The sequence below is a fragment of the Bison bison genome, unplaced genomic scaffold, assembly GCF_000754665.1.
Source record: "Bison bison bison isolate TAMUID 2011002044 unplaced genomic scaffold, Bison_UMD1.0 scf7180017864134, whole genome shotgun sequence".
NCBI lineage: Eukaryota > Metazoa > Chordata > Mammalia > Artiodactyla > Bovidae > Bison > Bison bison.
Genome location: NW_011494706.1, coordinates 7,146,917 through 7,163,141, shown reverse-complemented (window position 1 = coordinate 7,163,141; position 16,225 = coordinate 7,146,917). Strand labels below are relative to the sequence as shown.

Below are 16,225 nucleotides of genomic sequence, written 5' to 3'. Positions count from 1 at the left end.
CTTTCATGCATTGGAGAAGGAAATGGCAACCCACTCCAGTGTTCTTGCCTGGTGAATCCCAGGGATGGGGGAGCCTGGTGGGCTGCCATCTATGGGGTCACACAGAGTCGGACACGACTGAAGTGAGTTAGCAGTAGCAGTAATGTGAAGAACTGACTGATTTGAAAAGATCCTGATGCTTGGAAAGACTGAAGGCCGGGAGGAGAAGGGGACGGCAGAGGATGAGATGGTTGGATGGCATCACCGACTCAATGGACATGAGTTTGAGTAAACCCTGGGAGTTGGTGATGGACAGGGAGGCCCGGTGTGCTGCAGTCCATGGGGTCGCAAAGAGTCGGACACGACTGAGTGACTGAACTGATGTCTCAGCTATAATAAATATGCTGCTGTGTAAGCAGGGGTCTTGGGTGTCTTTTCAAATTAATAGTTTTGTCTGGCTATATGCCCAAGAAAGGGATTCTGGATATTTTGGCAACTGTATTTTTAGTTTTTTGAGGAACCTCCATACTGTTTTCCATAGTGGCTGTATCAATTTACATTCCCAGCAACAGTGTAAGAGCACTCCCTTTTCACTACACCCTTTCCAGCATTCTTTATCCGTAGAATTTTTAATGACGGCCATGCTGACTGGTGTGAGGGGGTACCTCACTCTGGTTGTGATTTGCATTTCTCTAATAATTAGTGACACTGAGCATCTTTTTGTGTGCCGATTGGCCATATGTATGTTGTCTTAGGAGAAATGTCTACTGAGGTCTCCTGCCCATTTTTCAATCGGGTTGATTGTTTTGTTGTTGTTGACCTGTATGAGCTGTTTGTATATTTTGGATATTAACCCTCTGTCAGTCGCATCTCCTAGTTCATCACTGGGAGAAATATTTTCTCCTAGTCTGTAGGTTGTGTTTCATTTTGTTTATGGCTTCCTGGTAGCGTCTTTAGGATCTTCTGAGTATATAGTACCACGTCATCAGCAAACAGTTTGATTCCTTCTCTTCCAACCTGGATTCCTTTCACCAGTCACTTTTACTGTCATCCAGATGTGCTGCATCCCCCTGATTTTCAGAAGCGGAATCATCCTGTGACCCTGAGATGAACCCAGACTGGTCGTGGTGTGTGCCTTTCTGCACGTGTTGTTGGATTCGCTTTGCTAACGTGTTGTTGAGAAGTTCTGTGTCTCTATTCATCAAAGGTATTCGCCTGTAATTTTCTTTTTTGGTTGTCTTTGTTTGGTTTTGGTGTCAAAGTGATGGTGCTTTCAAAGAATATCTTTGGGAGTATTCTTTCCTCTTCAATCTTTTGGAAGAGTCTGGGAAGGATCAATGTGATTTCTTCTTGGTATGTTTGGTACAATTCCCCAGTGAGCTATTTGGTTCTGGGCTCTTGTTTGAAGGGAGTTTTAAAAATTAGTTTCTATTTCATTTCTAGTGATTGGTTTGCTCAGGTTATCTATTTCTTCTTGATTCAGTTTTGGTGGGCTGTTGTTCTAAAAACTGATCCATTTCTTCTAGGCTGTCAAATTTGTTGACATGATTGTTCACAGTAGAACACAGTACGTTCACAGTAGAACAAAGTAAAGAAGAGGGCGGCAGAGGATGAGATGTTTAGATAGCATCACTGACTCAATGGACATAAACTTGAGCAAACTCTGGGAGACACTGGAGGAGAGGGAAGTCTGGCTTGCTGCAACCCCAAAAATGGGGTTGCGAAGAGTCAGACACAGCTTAGTGACTACACAGCAACTGTTTATACTATTCTTACCTTTCCTCCGCCTGCGGCATCAGTTGTGATTTCTTCTCTTTCATATTTTGTTTATTTGGGTCTTCCCTCTTTTCTTATTAGTAAGCCTGGCCAATTTTGTTTACCTTTCAAAGAACCAGCTCTTGGTTTTATTGATCTTTTCTTATGTTTCTTATATCTATTTTACTTCTGAGTTTTATTATCATCTCCTTCATTGTGATATTTTGTTTGTTCTTTTTCTAGTTCTTTAAGTGGTGGATTAAGTTGTTATATTTTCCTGTTTCTTAAAGAAGCCTGTATTGCTGTGAACGTCCCTCTAATAACCGCTTTCACTGCATCCCATAGATTTTATATGGTTCTGTTTTCATTGTCATTTGCCTCAAAGTACTTCACTTCTTCAATTTTGCTGACCACTTGGATTTTAGTAGCATATTGTTTAGTCTGCATGTAATTTTTTTTCTCGTTTTTTTTGTGGTTGACTTTTAGTTTCATGCCATTATGATCAGAAAAGATGCTTGAAATAATTCTATACTCTTAAATTTGTTGAGGCTTGTTTTGTGTCCTAGGATGCGGTCAACCCTAGAGAATATTTCATGTCCACTTGAAAAGAATGTATTTTGGTTTTTTTGTTTGTTTGTTTTTGGATGTTATGTTCTGAAGACATCAATTAAGTCTAACTGCTATTTTATCATTTAGGATCTCTGTTGCCTTATTCACTTTCTGTCTCAAAGGTCTGCCCATTGATGTGAGAGGGGTGTTAAGGTCTCTTACTGTGGTCCTTTCATTCTCTCTCTTTGAATCTGTTAGTATTTGTTTTATACATTTGGGTTCTCCTATATTAGGTGCATATATGTTGACAAGTGTCATATCCTTTCCATGTATTGAGGCTTTTATCATTAATGTCCTTCCTTATCTTTCTTTATAATCTTGTTTTCAAGTCCATTTTGTATGATATGAGAATTGCAATCCCTGTTTTGTCATTTGTTTGGATGGAGTATCTTTGTCCATTCCCTTTCATTTGAATAATTTTTTTTTTAGATTCCACAGAAAAGCAATATATGGTATTTGTCTTTTTTTGTCTGACTTATTTCATTCAGTATGACAATCTCTAGGTCCACTATTTCATTTCTGTAATGGCTGAGTAATATGCCTGTGTGTGTATGCACCAAATCTTCTGTATCCACTCACCTGTCAGAGGATACTTAGGTTGTTTCCATGTCTTGGCTCTGGTAAATAGAACTGTAGTGGACACTGGGTGCATGTACTCTTTCAGACTATTGTTCTCCAAATACATGCCCAGGGTGGAATTGCAGGATCATCGAGTATCTCTATTTTGAGTTTTTAAGGAACACCTATATTGTTCACAGTGCCTGTCTCAGTGTACATTCTGACCAACAGTGGAGGAGGGCTCCCTTCTCTCCACACCCTTTCCAGCACTTACTGTTTGTGGGTTTGTTGATGACAGCCATTTTGACTGCTGTAAAGTGATATCTCGTTGTAGTTTTTTTTTAATAGAATTTATTTATTTATTGACTACACTGGGTCTTTGATGCTGCGAACAGGCTTTCTCTAGTTGCAGAAAGTGGGAGCTGCTCTCCAGTGGTGGTGCACAGGCTTCTCACTGCAGTGGCTTCTCTTGTTGCAGAGCACAGGCTCTCGCACGCTCGGCCTCAGTAGTTGTGGCACACACGCTTAACTGCTCCGTGGCACGTGGGATCTTCCCAGACAGGGATCGAACCTATGTCCCTTGCATTGCAAGGCAGATTCTTAACCACTGGACCACCAGGGAAGCCCTCACTGTAGTTTTGATTTGCATTTCTGTAATTAGTGATGTTGAACATCTTTCCATTATGCCTCTTTGCCATCTGTATGTCATCTTTGGAGAAATGTCTATTTAGGTCTTCTGCCCAGTTTTTGATTGGGTTGTTTATTTTGATATTAAACTCCATGAACTGTTAGTAAATTTTGGAGATTAATCCCTCGTCAACTCTCATTTGTAAATATTTTCTCCCATTCTGTGGGTTGCTTTTCTTTTTGCTTAAGGTTTCCTTTGCTGTGCAAAAGATTTTGAGTTTAATTGGGTCCCATTTGCTTATTTTTGTTCTTATTTCTATTACTCTGACAGATGGATTGAAAAAGGCATTGTGTGAATTATGTCAGAGTTCTGCCTATGTTTTCCTCTGAGTTTTATAGTGTCTGACCTTTCATTTAGACCTTTAATCCATTTCAAGTTTATTCTTCTGTATGGTGTTAAAAAATGTTCTCTTTTTTTTTACATGGAGCTGTCCAGTTTTCCCAGCACCATTTATTGAACAGACTGTCTCTCCTCCATTGTTTATGTTTCTGGGCTTCTATCCTGTTCCATTGATGATATGTCTGCTTTTGTGCCAGAACCATACTGTCTTGATGGCTATAGCTTTATAATATAGTCTTGACATCAGGAAGTCTGATTCTCTCAGCTGTTTTTCTTAAGATTGCTCTTACTCAGGGTCTTTTGGGTTTCCATATGAACTTTAAGACTCTTTGTTCTAGTTCTGTAAAAGATGCCATTGGTAATTTCATACAGATCACAATGAATGTGTAGCGTGGCTTGTGTAGTACAGTCATTTTCACAATATTGATGCTCCCAGTCCAAGACTATAGTATATTTTCCCATCTGTTTGTGTTATCTTCAATTTCTTTCACCAGTGTCTCAGTTTTCACAGTAAAGGTTTTTTGTCTCCTTAGGTAGGTTTATTCCTAGGTATTTTATTCTTTTTGCTCTGATGGTAAATGGGACTGCTTCTTTAATTTCTCTTTTTGTTTCATTGTAAGTATCTAGGAATGTAACAGATTTATGTGGATTAATTTTGTAACCAGCAACTCTAATGAATTCATTGATGGGCTCAGTAGTGTTTCTGGTAGTGTCTTTAGGATTTTCTATGTATAGTATCACTTCAACAGCAAACAGTGACATTTTAATGTCTTTTCCAACTTGGAGTCCTTTTGTTTCTTTTTATTCTCTGATTGCCATGATTAGGACTTCCAAAACTATGTTAAATAAAACTGGTGAGATTGGGCATCCTAGTCTTATTCCCGTTTAGAGGGACTGCTTTCAGCTTTTCACTGTTAAGTATGTGGAAAATTCTTCAAGAGATGGGAATATCAGACCACCCGACCAACCTCCTGAGAAATCTGTATGCAGGTCAAGAAGCAACAGTTAGAACTGAACATGGAACAACATACTGGTTCCAAATCGGGAAAGGAGTACATCAAGGCTGTGTATTGTCACCCTGATTATTTAACTTATATGCAGGATACATTATGAGAAATGCTGGGCTGGATGAAGCACAAGCTGGAATCAAGATTGCTGGGAGAAATATCAGTAACCTCAAATATGCAGATGACACCACCCTTATGGCAGAATGTGAAGAAGAACTAAAGAACCTCTTGATGAAAGTGAATGAGGAGAGTGAAAAAGCTGGCTTAAAACTCAACATTCAGAAAACTAAGATCATGGCATCTGGTCCATCACTTCATGGCAAATAGATAGGAAACAATGACAGACTATTTTGGGGGGCTCCAAAATCACTGCATATGGTGACTGCAGTCATGAAATTAAAAAATGATTGCTCCTTGGTAGAAAAGTTATGGCCAACCTAGACAACATATTAAAAAGCAGAGACATTACTTTGCCAACAAAGGTCTGTCTAGTCAAAAACAAAGGTTTTTCTAGCCATGTGTGGATGTGAGAGTTGGACTATAAAGAAAGCTGAGCACCAAAGAATTGATGCTTTTGAATTGTGGTGTTGGAGAAGACTCTTGAGGGTCTCTTAGACTGCAAGGAGATCCAACCAGTCCATCCTAAAGGAAATCAGTCCTAACTATTCACTGGAAGGACCGATGCTGAAGCTCCAATACTTTGCCACCTGATGCGAAGAACTGACTCATTGGAAAAGACCCTGATGCTGGGAAAGATTGAAGGTGGGAGGAGAAGAGGACGACAGAGGATGAGATGGTTGGATGGCATCACTGACTCAATGGACATGAATTTGAGTAAACTCTGGGAGTTGGTCATGGACAAGGAGGCCTGGCGTGCTGTAGTCCATGGGGTCACAAAGAGTTGGACGTGACTGAACTGAAGATGTTAGCTGTAGCTTTACCATATATGGCCTTTGTTATATTGATAGTGTGTTTCCTCTGAAAAAACTTTCTGGAGCCTTTTCATCATAAATGGATGCTGAATTTTGTCAACAGCCTTTTCTGCATGTATTAAATATATCATGCCACTCCCTTCTGGCTTGCAGAGTTTCTGCTGAAAGACCAGCTGATAAACTTATGGGAGTTCTCTTGGATGGCATTTGTTGCTTTTATATTTAATGTTTGTAATTTTTCTTTTGTTGTATTCAATCTTTGTTTGACTAATATGTGTTTCAGCATGTTCCTTACACACGTTCCTACTTAGGTTTATCCTATCTGGACTCTCTGTTCTTCCTAGATGTTGGTGACTATTTCCCTTCCCATGTTAGGGAATTTTTCAGCTATTATCTCTTCAAATATTTTCTCAGATCCTTTCTTTTTCTTCTGGGAACTCTGTAATGCAAATATTGGTGCCTTTAATATTGTCCTGGACGTCTCTTAGACTGTCTTTGTCTTTTGTTATGTTCCGTGGCAGTGATTTTCACTATTATCTTTCAGGTCACTTATCTGTTCTTCTGCTTCACTTATTCTATTGATTCCTTCTGGTGTATTTTTCATTTCAGATTGTTCATCTGTTTGCTCCTTAGTTCTTCTCAGTCTTCAGCAAACATCTATTGTATCTTTCTCAAGCCTTGCCTCCATTCTTTTTCTGAGATCTTTGATCATCTTCACTATTATTCCGAATTCTTCTTCTAGTAGGTTGGCTATCTTTATTTCACTTAGTTGTTCTGGGTGTCATCCTGTTCCTTTATCTGGGACATATTCCTTTTCAATCTCATTTTGACTAACTTTCTGGGGCTTCCCTGTGGCTCAGGGGTTAAAGCGTCTGCCTCCAATGCAGGAGACCCGGGTTCAATCCCTGGGTTGGGAAGATTCCCCTGGAGAAGGAAATGGCAACCCACTCCAGTATTCTTGCCTGGAGAATCCCATGGAAGGAGAAGCCTGGCAGGCTACAGTCCACCGGGTCGCAAAGAGTTGGACATGACTGAGCGACTTCACTTTCACTTTCTGTGATTGCTTTTTCTGTTCCACAGGCCGCAGGACTGTAGTTCTTCTGACTGCCCTCTGGTGGTTGCGGCTGACTGAGACGTTTGTGCAGGCTTCCTGATGAGAAAGGCTGATTCTGGTCCACTGGTGGGTAGAGCTGGATTTTGTCCCTCTGGTGCACAGGGCCATGTTCAGGGAGTCTTTAATCTGCTTGTCTGCTGATGGGTGGGGCTGTGTTCCTGCCCCGTTGGTGGTTTGGCTTGAGGCAACCCAGCACTGGAGCCTGCAGGGGCTAATGGCAGCCTCGGGGAGGATTCATGCTAGTAAGTACATCCCAGAATCGTTGCTGCCAGTGTCTTTGTTCTTGCAGTGAGTCATGGTCGCCACTACCTCTCTCCCTGACCTCTGCAGGAGACCATCCAGTACTAGCAGGTAGGTCTGTCCCTGTCTCTTATCAGGTCACTGCTCTTTTCCCCTGGGTCTTTGTATACATGAGACTTTGTGTGTGCCCTCTAAGAGCAGACTTTGTGTTTCTCCCCATCTTGTAGAAATACTGTGATCAAACCCCACTGGCCTTCAAAGCCAGATTCTCTGGGGGCTGGACCCCCAGGCTGGGAAGGCTGATGTGGGGTTTAAAACTTTTACTCCTGTGGGATAACTTCCACGGTAGAATTGTTTCCAAGCTTGTGGGTCACCCACCCAGAAGGTATGGGATTTGCAGTAATGCCCCTCCTACCATCTTATTGTGGCTTTTGTCTTTGGATGTAGAATATCTTTTTTGGGAGGTTCCAGTAATTTTTTTTATAAATGGTTGTTCACCAGTTAGTTGTGGTTTTGGTGTTTCTGCAGGAAGAGAGTGAGCTCACAGCCCTCTACTCTGCCATCTTGCGATGGCATCCTCCTGCATCCCCTTACTTTTAATCTGTGCATGCCCTTTGCCCTAACGTGGGTCTCTTAGAGGCAACATCTTTTGATTTCCTTCATAGTTAAAGATCTTCTTCATGTAGCTGGATGGTTGGGTCAGGCCCTTGATAGCATTCAGGCTGCAATCCAGTTTTTTGAGGAAATAAGAAACTGTCCATATTTTACAAATTGGTCTCTGCAAAATCAGAAATGTGGCTCTAGAAACAATTCAGAAGTTCACCTCTCTTTACCAACCCCCAGACCTCCCCTATTCACCTCAAAATGATTGCAGATAGTGTAAAAGATCAGGATGTTAGAACTATTTAAAGATAGGAAATTGTAAATAATTACTCTAGACTTCTGATAATAAATGTACCTCCAGACTCCTAGAAAGAGGAAATAATCAACAAAAAGATAACCTACTGAATGGGAAGAAATATTTGCAAATGATGTGACCAGAAACACCCAGACTGTAAGGAGTACACACAACTCAATATCAAAGAAACCTGAGGAAAAATGGGCAGAGGATCAGAACAGACATTTTCCAAAGAAGACATACAGATAGAAGGCTAACATCTCTAATTAGAGAAATGCAAACCAAAAGCACAGTGAGATACCACCTCACAGCTGTCAGAATGGCTATCATCAAAAAGACTATAGGTCATAACGGCAAGGAAGAGGAGAAAAGGGGACCGTCTGACACTACTGGTGTCAACGGACGTTTATGTAACTAACCACTACTGAAAACAAAATGGAGGCTCCCTACAATACGGATGTTCCTCTAAAATATAGAACTACCATGTAACCAGCAATTCTAATCTGGGTGTATTTACCCAGAATGTGATTAGTATTAATTAGTATACTAGATATTACTATATAGAGATTACTATACACTATAACTAGTAATATAGTATAGTAATGCTATATAGTATTACTATACTCTATATTGCTATATATAGAATATTAATAAATATAGTAATATAGTAGAAAAACAAATAGTAATTTAAAAAGATACATGTATTTTAATGTTCAAAGAAGCATTATTTAGAATTGCCAAGGAATAGAAGCAACAGAAGTGTCCATCAATAAACCACTGGCTTAATAAGATGGAATATTACTTAGGAGTACTACTCAGCCATTAAAAAAGACTGAAACACTGCCATTTGATACAACATGGATGGACCTAGAGAGTACCATCAGAAAAGACAAATACCATTATCACTTACTTTGGAATCTAAAAAAACAAATGAATGCATAAAACAAAACAGAAATGGACTCAGATACAGGGAACAAACTAGTGGTTACTAGACGAGAGAAGGAAGGAAAGGAGCAAGCCAGGTTTGGGGATTAAGAGGTACAAACTACTCTGGATAAAACAAGGAACAAGGACTGTATTGTTCATCACAGGGAAATGTAGCCATTATTTTGCAGTAACTTTAAATGGAGTGTAATCTATAAATATTGAATCACTTTGTAGTACACCGGAAGCTAATGCTGTAAATCAACTCTATTTAAACATAAGTAAGCAGAAAACTGACTTTCTTCCTCTGTCCCTGTACATATCCTAGGAGATAACTAAAACACTGTCCACAATCACCTGAGACTGGGGGGAAAAAAAGGAGCAGAAACAGGAGAGGCTTTTTAAAAAATACAGACTTATAAAAATTCCTGGGCTTCCCCAGTGGCTCAGATGGTAAAGAATCTGCCTGCAGTGCAGAAGACCTGGGTCGGGAAGATCCCCTGGAGGAAGAAACGGCAACCCACTCCAGTGTTCTTGCCTGGAGAAGTCCACGGGCAGAGAAGCCAGGCAGGCTACAGTCCATGCGGTTGCAAGAGTTGCATGTGACTGAACAACTTTCACACACACGTAACAACTCCCATGGTTTAAAAAGGAATGAATTTGGGTCATATGGAGTGATGTGGATGAACCTGGAGTCTCATACAAAGTGAAGTCAGTCAGAACAAGTATTGTATGTTATTGCATATATGTGGAATCTAGAATCTAAATCTAAGAATCGTAAGTGCATATATGATGAACCTATTTGCAGGACAGGGATAGAGAAGCAGATGTAGAGAAAGGGACTTGTGGACACAGAGTCGGGGGAAGGGGAGGGTGGGATGAACTGACGTATATACACTACCATGTGTAAGACAGCTCATGGGAAGCTGCTGAGTAAAAGGGGGAGCTCAGCTGGGGGCTCTGTTGCAACCTAGAGGGGTGGGGCAGAAGGGGGGCTCAAGAGGGAGCGAAAGGATACATGTATACAAATACCCGATACACGTTCTGTATAAGAACTAACAACACAGTAAAATATTCCAATTAAAAAAAAAAAACCTCCCAAGGCTAAAATTTGGGGATGGAAATTAAACAGGATCTGTTTGTGTTTGTTATATCAATGTATATATGGTATTTTGGATGAATATTGCCATAATTTGTAAAATGATTTACTTAATTGGCTTAGAGAAAAAAGCACAAATTTAAGATTTCTCAACTCTCAGAAACATAATACAAACTAATCCAAATAAAGTGATCTGGGATACTGTCCACTAAATAAAAGTTAAAGTATATGTTATGAAACTTGCCATGACAGTTAACTGCTTTAATATCCCATAAAATTTTCATAAGTGAACTTCTCAGTAATAATTTTTATGGTATGTCTCCTTTGTTTCCATAATCTCTTCAGTAACTTAAACCCTTAGTTTTGGTAAATGATGAAAATTCACTGGATATCTAGATCATTTTTAAATATGATAAAATACTGAAACATTAACTACTGAACATAGTATTATTTACTTTTGGCTTCTTACAATGTAGAAAATAAAAATATTTCAAAGTATAAAGAAATGTGTCCTATTCTACACTGAAGAATCGTACTGTTAAGGTGTATTCTTCCGGAAATTATGAAATGTATGCAGTAATCTACCAGTCTACAAAATGCTAGTGTAACAGTTCAAAATTACAAGTTAAGTTTTGTGTTAAGAATTCTAATTAATGTCTTTAACTAGAACTGAGAATTTACAAGGAAAACAGCTACGCAACTCTATTCTGACTGTTTCAGAATGGGAAAGAATAAAGGACAAACTGAACAAATACAGAAACTTGCAGAGAGACAGACTTTGTGTAGTCAAGGTGGAAAAATAGAATGAATTTACTATGGGGTTTAAAAAAAGTTTTAGTTTATATACTACTGATATTAAAATGTTCTCCTTCAGGACAAAAATTTTTTTGGCTATTGGTCTGCTACTGCTGAGACTATGAAAGGTTCTTTACCTTTTTAAGTAGTCTTCATAGAAAACATTTTTAGAAATCAAAATCCTATTTTATCCAAAGAATTCCCTATGCCTCATGTCTTAAGAAAGTCTTAAGTGTTTCATTTTTACAACTATGTAACTCTGCATTTGCCTGCAAAATCTGACACTATGGTTAAGCGAGTAAGTATTGTTTAATAGTAAGATACGTAAGATAGTACTGGTGTTTTAAAACCTCTTGATAGTTTTGACAAACTTCCCCAAATTCTAAATAAGGCTTTTTGACTTTGAATTAACTCTTGTGATTTTCCAGAGATCCCCTGGAACATCTCAAGAGATCTATTCCCTTTCTCCTTACAAAAAGAGAAAGATAAATTAGGCTTACTTGATATATTACATTACACAGGAAGCATTGTCAAGAAAAAATACTACAAACGATACTCAGTTATATTTATATGGGTATGTTATTAACATGCCTTATGAATATTACATATCAGACATTTAGGAACTGTATACAACTCCTATAATTCCAGTTATCTTTTAAAATTGTATGTCACAGAAATGACCAAATTTCCTCATCAACTGCATCATAGTGATGCTTCATCAGATTTTTTTTTTATTTTAGAAGAGCTTCAGATTTACAGAAAAGTTGGCAAAGACAGTAAAGAGTTTCATCAAATCTTTAACCACGGCCATTTTTAAGTCTTTTGTCATTTATAATTATTGTAAAAGTGTTCCTGCGAAAGTGCTAGATCTTCAGTGAGACTCATGGACGTACTCTAACAAGAGCTGGTTTCTGGTAACTTTCAGAAAGTTTATATCACTGAATCAGGTAAGAATTTGTAGAACTCTAATGGAGAAACTGATGGCTTCGTAAAACTGCTAACAAAAGATCCATAAAAGTTAATTACATGGGACTGAATGAACTACTGAGGACATTATAGTTTTTATGACTTTGGGTTTATCAAGTATTGTTTTATTTTTTCCAGATTTAAGGAAAACTTTTTCTTTTAAGCCATCAATAATTTGGCTAAATATGCCTTTGTGAACAAAAATGAAACATGTTTTCTACCTGATCCTTCCAGAATTCAGAAACTCTCAAACAATATTCCTCTGGCTACAGTTATTTCCATAAGTTCCATGAGAATCCTTTCTCCTTGTGACAGGACACAGTTGGAAGCACCGGCTGTCTTACCAAGGCTTTGACTGTAATGTCACACGTGAGAGTGCACGGAGAACAAAGGAGACCAGTCCTAAGAAACTAAGATTGATTTTATGGAACCAATAACGCCCCTTGGAAAACCCGCCTGGTACCTGTTTTTCAGAGTTCCCAGTAACCTTCCCAGATGAGTTTAGGAAGGTCATTTCCGGGCAGGTATAGGGACTTGAGGGTATCTTGGGGACCTCCAAAAGAGAGGAATTTAAGCCACCTGAATACGGCTGACCCTTTAACAACACAGGAGTAAGGCGTACCAACCCCACCCCTCACTAACAGACATAAATCTTCAGTCAGCCTCTGTATCCACAGATTCAACAAGCCATGGATTGTGTAGTACTACAGTACATGTTTACTGAAAATCGACTCTTGTAGTTCAAGTCCATGTTGTTTGAGGGTCAACAGTATATAGCTACTGCAAGCAAAATCTTATGGTAAGTACTTGCCTTGGCTTCCAAGCATCAAGTCTTCTAAAACACCAAACTGAGATTCCTTCTAAAAATTTCCAGCAAAAAGCACCTATATAGTCAATTACTATTCTTGCTGACTTATATAAATAATCAGGCCAAGTTTATTGAAACTAGATTTAATTTGAAAACAGTTTAGTCTTACTGTGGTTATTTAAGTTAGAAATGGGGATCGTTGTAGAGAGAAATCATGTTTCATTAATATACTTTTTGTTTTTAAAATTTAAAAAGTCCATTAACTATTTGATTAAGTCTGATTTATATAAACATACATTTATATAAAAATAAAAATTTATTTTTGACTTCTTTATTCCTGACATTTTTGAGTGTTTGAATGCATGGCTGCTAAGCAAATGTTTTTGAATTGGCTTTTAAATATTCCACATATTTGTGATTCGAAAAAGAACTCTAGAAGTTTGAAGAACTGTCGCTTGTAGTAGTATGTATACTTCTGAATCAGAATTTGTTACTTACAACTCAGCAAAGGTCTTCCAGTCATCTTCACTGATGGACGGCCGAGTATGACTAAGTGCAGTCATTAAATGTGACTGGCTAATAGCCAAACTGGTTCTGCTCGGTCCTGGTGGGTTAAGGGCATCATCCTCCTTAAACAAAAAATAAAATGACAGAAAGTTAACTAAGGGACATAATGAAAAAGAGTTATTTGCTTTTGAAAAAGAATGTTATTTGCTTTTGCCATTTTCTTGGGACTAGGCCTTCCCTTTCTCATAAAATTACCAAAATCTGTTACCACATAACTGTTTGACCGATCCATGTATTTCAGCCCTTTATAAAGAGAGCACATTTACAAATCAAAAAAAATACATATCAAAAACAGGAAAAACAATCTGTAAAAGTTTTACAATTACGATGAAGGGGGAAAGCCTTACTCCAGTTTGGCTCCGGTATCTGCCTTTGATGATGCTGATATCTGCCCTCAGTTGATCTCTCTGCTCCTGTGTGAGTTCTTGGTAACCCTCCTGGGAGGCTGTTCTGAACAATGGAGGTCGTAGTGACTGATCTTTCCCAGGAGCTCCGGGAAACTCCTGAGTCATGGAGCTTGGTGCTGACAGGCATTGTGAGCTCTGCATGGTGAAGTTTAATAATGAAAGATGGGAGGGAAGGAAAAAGAGCAAGGGAGAAAAAAGTTATGTACTTATCAAAGATAAAATGACAAACTTTCAGCAGGAAAACTTTAACACGGGTAAGCTTACATTGTGGATGTGACTGGTGATAGAAGCAAGGTCCGCTGCTGTAAAGAGCAATACTGCATAGGAACCTGGAATGTTAGGTCCATGAATCAAGGCAAATTGGAAGTGGTCAAACAAGAGATGGCAAGAGTGAATGTCGACATTCTAGGAATCAGCAAACTGAAATGGACTGGAATGGGTGAATTTAACTCAGATGACCATTATATCTACTACTGCGGGCAGGAATCCCTCAGAAGAAATGGAGTGGCCATCATGGTCAACAAAAGACTCCGAAATGCAGTACTTGGATGCAATCTCAAAAACGACAGAATGATCTCTGTTCATTTCCAAGGCAAACCATTCAATATCACAGTAATCCAAGTCTATGCCCCAACCAGTAACCCTGAAGAAGCTGAAGGTGAACGGTTCTATGAAGACCTACAAGACCTTTTAGAACTAACACCCAAAAAAGATGTCCTTTTCATTACAGGGGACTGGAATGCAAAAGTAGGAAGTCAAGAAACACCTGGAGTAATAGGCAAATTTGGCCTTGGAATACGGAATGAAGCAGGGCAAAGACTAATAGAGTTTTCCCAAGAGAACGCACTGTCATAGCAAACACCCTCTTCCAACAACACAAGAGAAGACTCTACACATGGACATCACCAGATGGTCAACACCGAAATCAGATTGATTATATTCTTTGCAGCCAAAGATGGAGAAACTCTATACAGTCAGCAAAAACAAGACTGGGAGCTGACTGTGGCTCAGATCATAAACTCCTTATTGCCAAATTCAGACTTAAATTGAAGAAAGTAGGGAAAACCACTAGACCATTCAGGTATGACCTAAATCCAATCCCTTATGAATACACAGTGGAAGTGAGAAATAGATTTAAGGGCCTAGATCTGATAGATAGAGTGCCTGATGCACTATGGAATGAGGTTCATGACATTGTACAGGAGACAGGGATCAAGACCATCCCCAATAAAAAGAAATGAAAAAAAGCAAAATGGCTGTCTGAGGAGGCTTTACAAATAGCTGTGAAGAGAAGAGAAGCGAAAAGCAAAGGAGAAAAGGAAAGATATAAACATCTGAATGCAGAGTTCCAAAGAATAGCAAGAAGAGATAAGAAAGCCTTCCTCAGTGATCAGTGCAAAGAAATAGAGGAAAGTAACAGAATGGGAAACACTAGGGGTCTCTTCAAGAAAATTAGAGATACCAAAGGAACATTTCATGCAAAGATGAGCTCGATAAAGGACAGAAATGGTATGGACCTAACAGAAGCAGAAGATATTAAGAAGAGATGGCAAGAATACACAGAAGAACTGTACAAAAAAGATCTTCACGATCCAGATAATCACGATGGTGTGATCACTCACCCAGAGCCAGACATCCTGGAATGTGAAGTCAAGTGGGCCTTAGAAAGCATCACTACGAACAAAGCTAGTGAAGATGATGGAATTCCAGTTGAACTATTCCAAATCCTGAAAGATGATGCTATGAAAGTGCTGCACTCAATATGCCAGCAAATTTGGAAAACGCAGCAGTGGCCACAGGACTGGAAAAGGTCAGTTTTCATTCCAATCCCAAAGAAAGGCAATTCCAAAGAATGCTCAAACTACCGCACAATTGCACTCATCTCACACGCTAGTAAAGTAATGCTCAAAATTCTCCAAACCAGGCTTCAGCAATATGTGAACCGTGAACTTCCTGATGTTCAAGCTGGTTTTAGAAAAGGCAGAGGAACCAGAGATCAAATTGCCAACATCTGCTGGATCATGGAAAAAGCAAGAGAGTTCCAGAAAAACATGTATATCTGCTTTATTGACTATGCCAAAGCCTTTGACTGTGTGGATCACAATAAACTGTGGAAAATTCTGAAAGAGATGCAAATATCAGACCACCTGATCTGCCTCTTGAGAAATCTGTATGCAGGTCAGGAAGCAACAGTTAGAACTGGACATGGAACAGACTGGTTCCAAATAGGAAAAGGAGTTCGTCAAGGCTATATATTGTCACCCTGCTTATTTAACTTATATGCAGAGTACATCATGAGAACGCTGGACTGGAAGAAACACAAACTGGAATCAAGATTGCTGGGAGAAATATCCATAACCTCAGATATGCAGATGACACCACCCTTATGGCAGAAAGTGAAGAGGAACTCAAAAGCCTCTTGATGAAAGTGAAAGTGGAGAGTGAAAAAGTTGGCTTAAAGCTCAACATGCAGAAAACGAAGATCATGGCATCCGGTCCCACCACTTCATGGGAAATAGATGGGGAAACAGTGTCAGACT

General features: G+C 39.1%; 1 protein-coding gene across 2 annotated transcripts in view; it reads right to left on the bottom strand.

Moving 5' to 3' along the window:
• The window catches only part of PEX1 (peroxisomal biogenesis factor 1), a 75,922-nt gene that overhangs the window by 5,615 nt on the left and 54,082 nt on the right, over positions 1-16,225 (bottom strand). For both annotated transcript variants that reach the window (XM_010839791.1, XM_010839792.1), the window contains 2 exons: positions 13,626-13,820; positions 13,210-13,340 (listed from right to left, as the gene is read on the bottom strand). In XM_010839791.1, the coding sequence (XP_010838093.1) occupies positions 13,210-13,340; positions 13,626-13,820 (326 nt within the window). The remainder of the gene's footprint in view (positions 1-13,209; positions 13,341-13,625; positions 13,821-16,225) is intronic.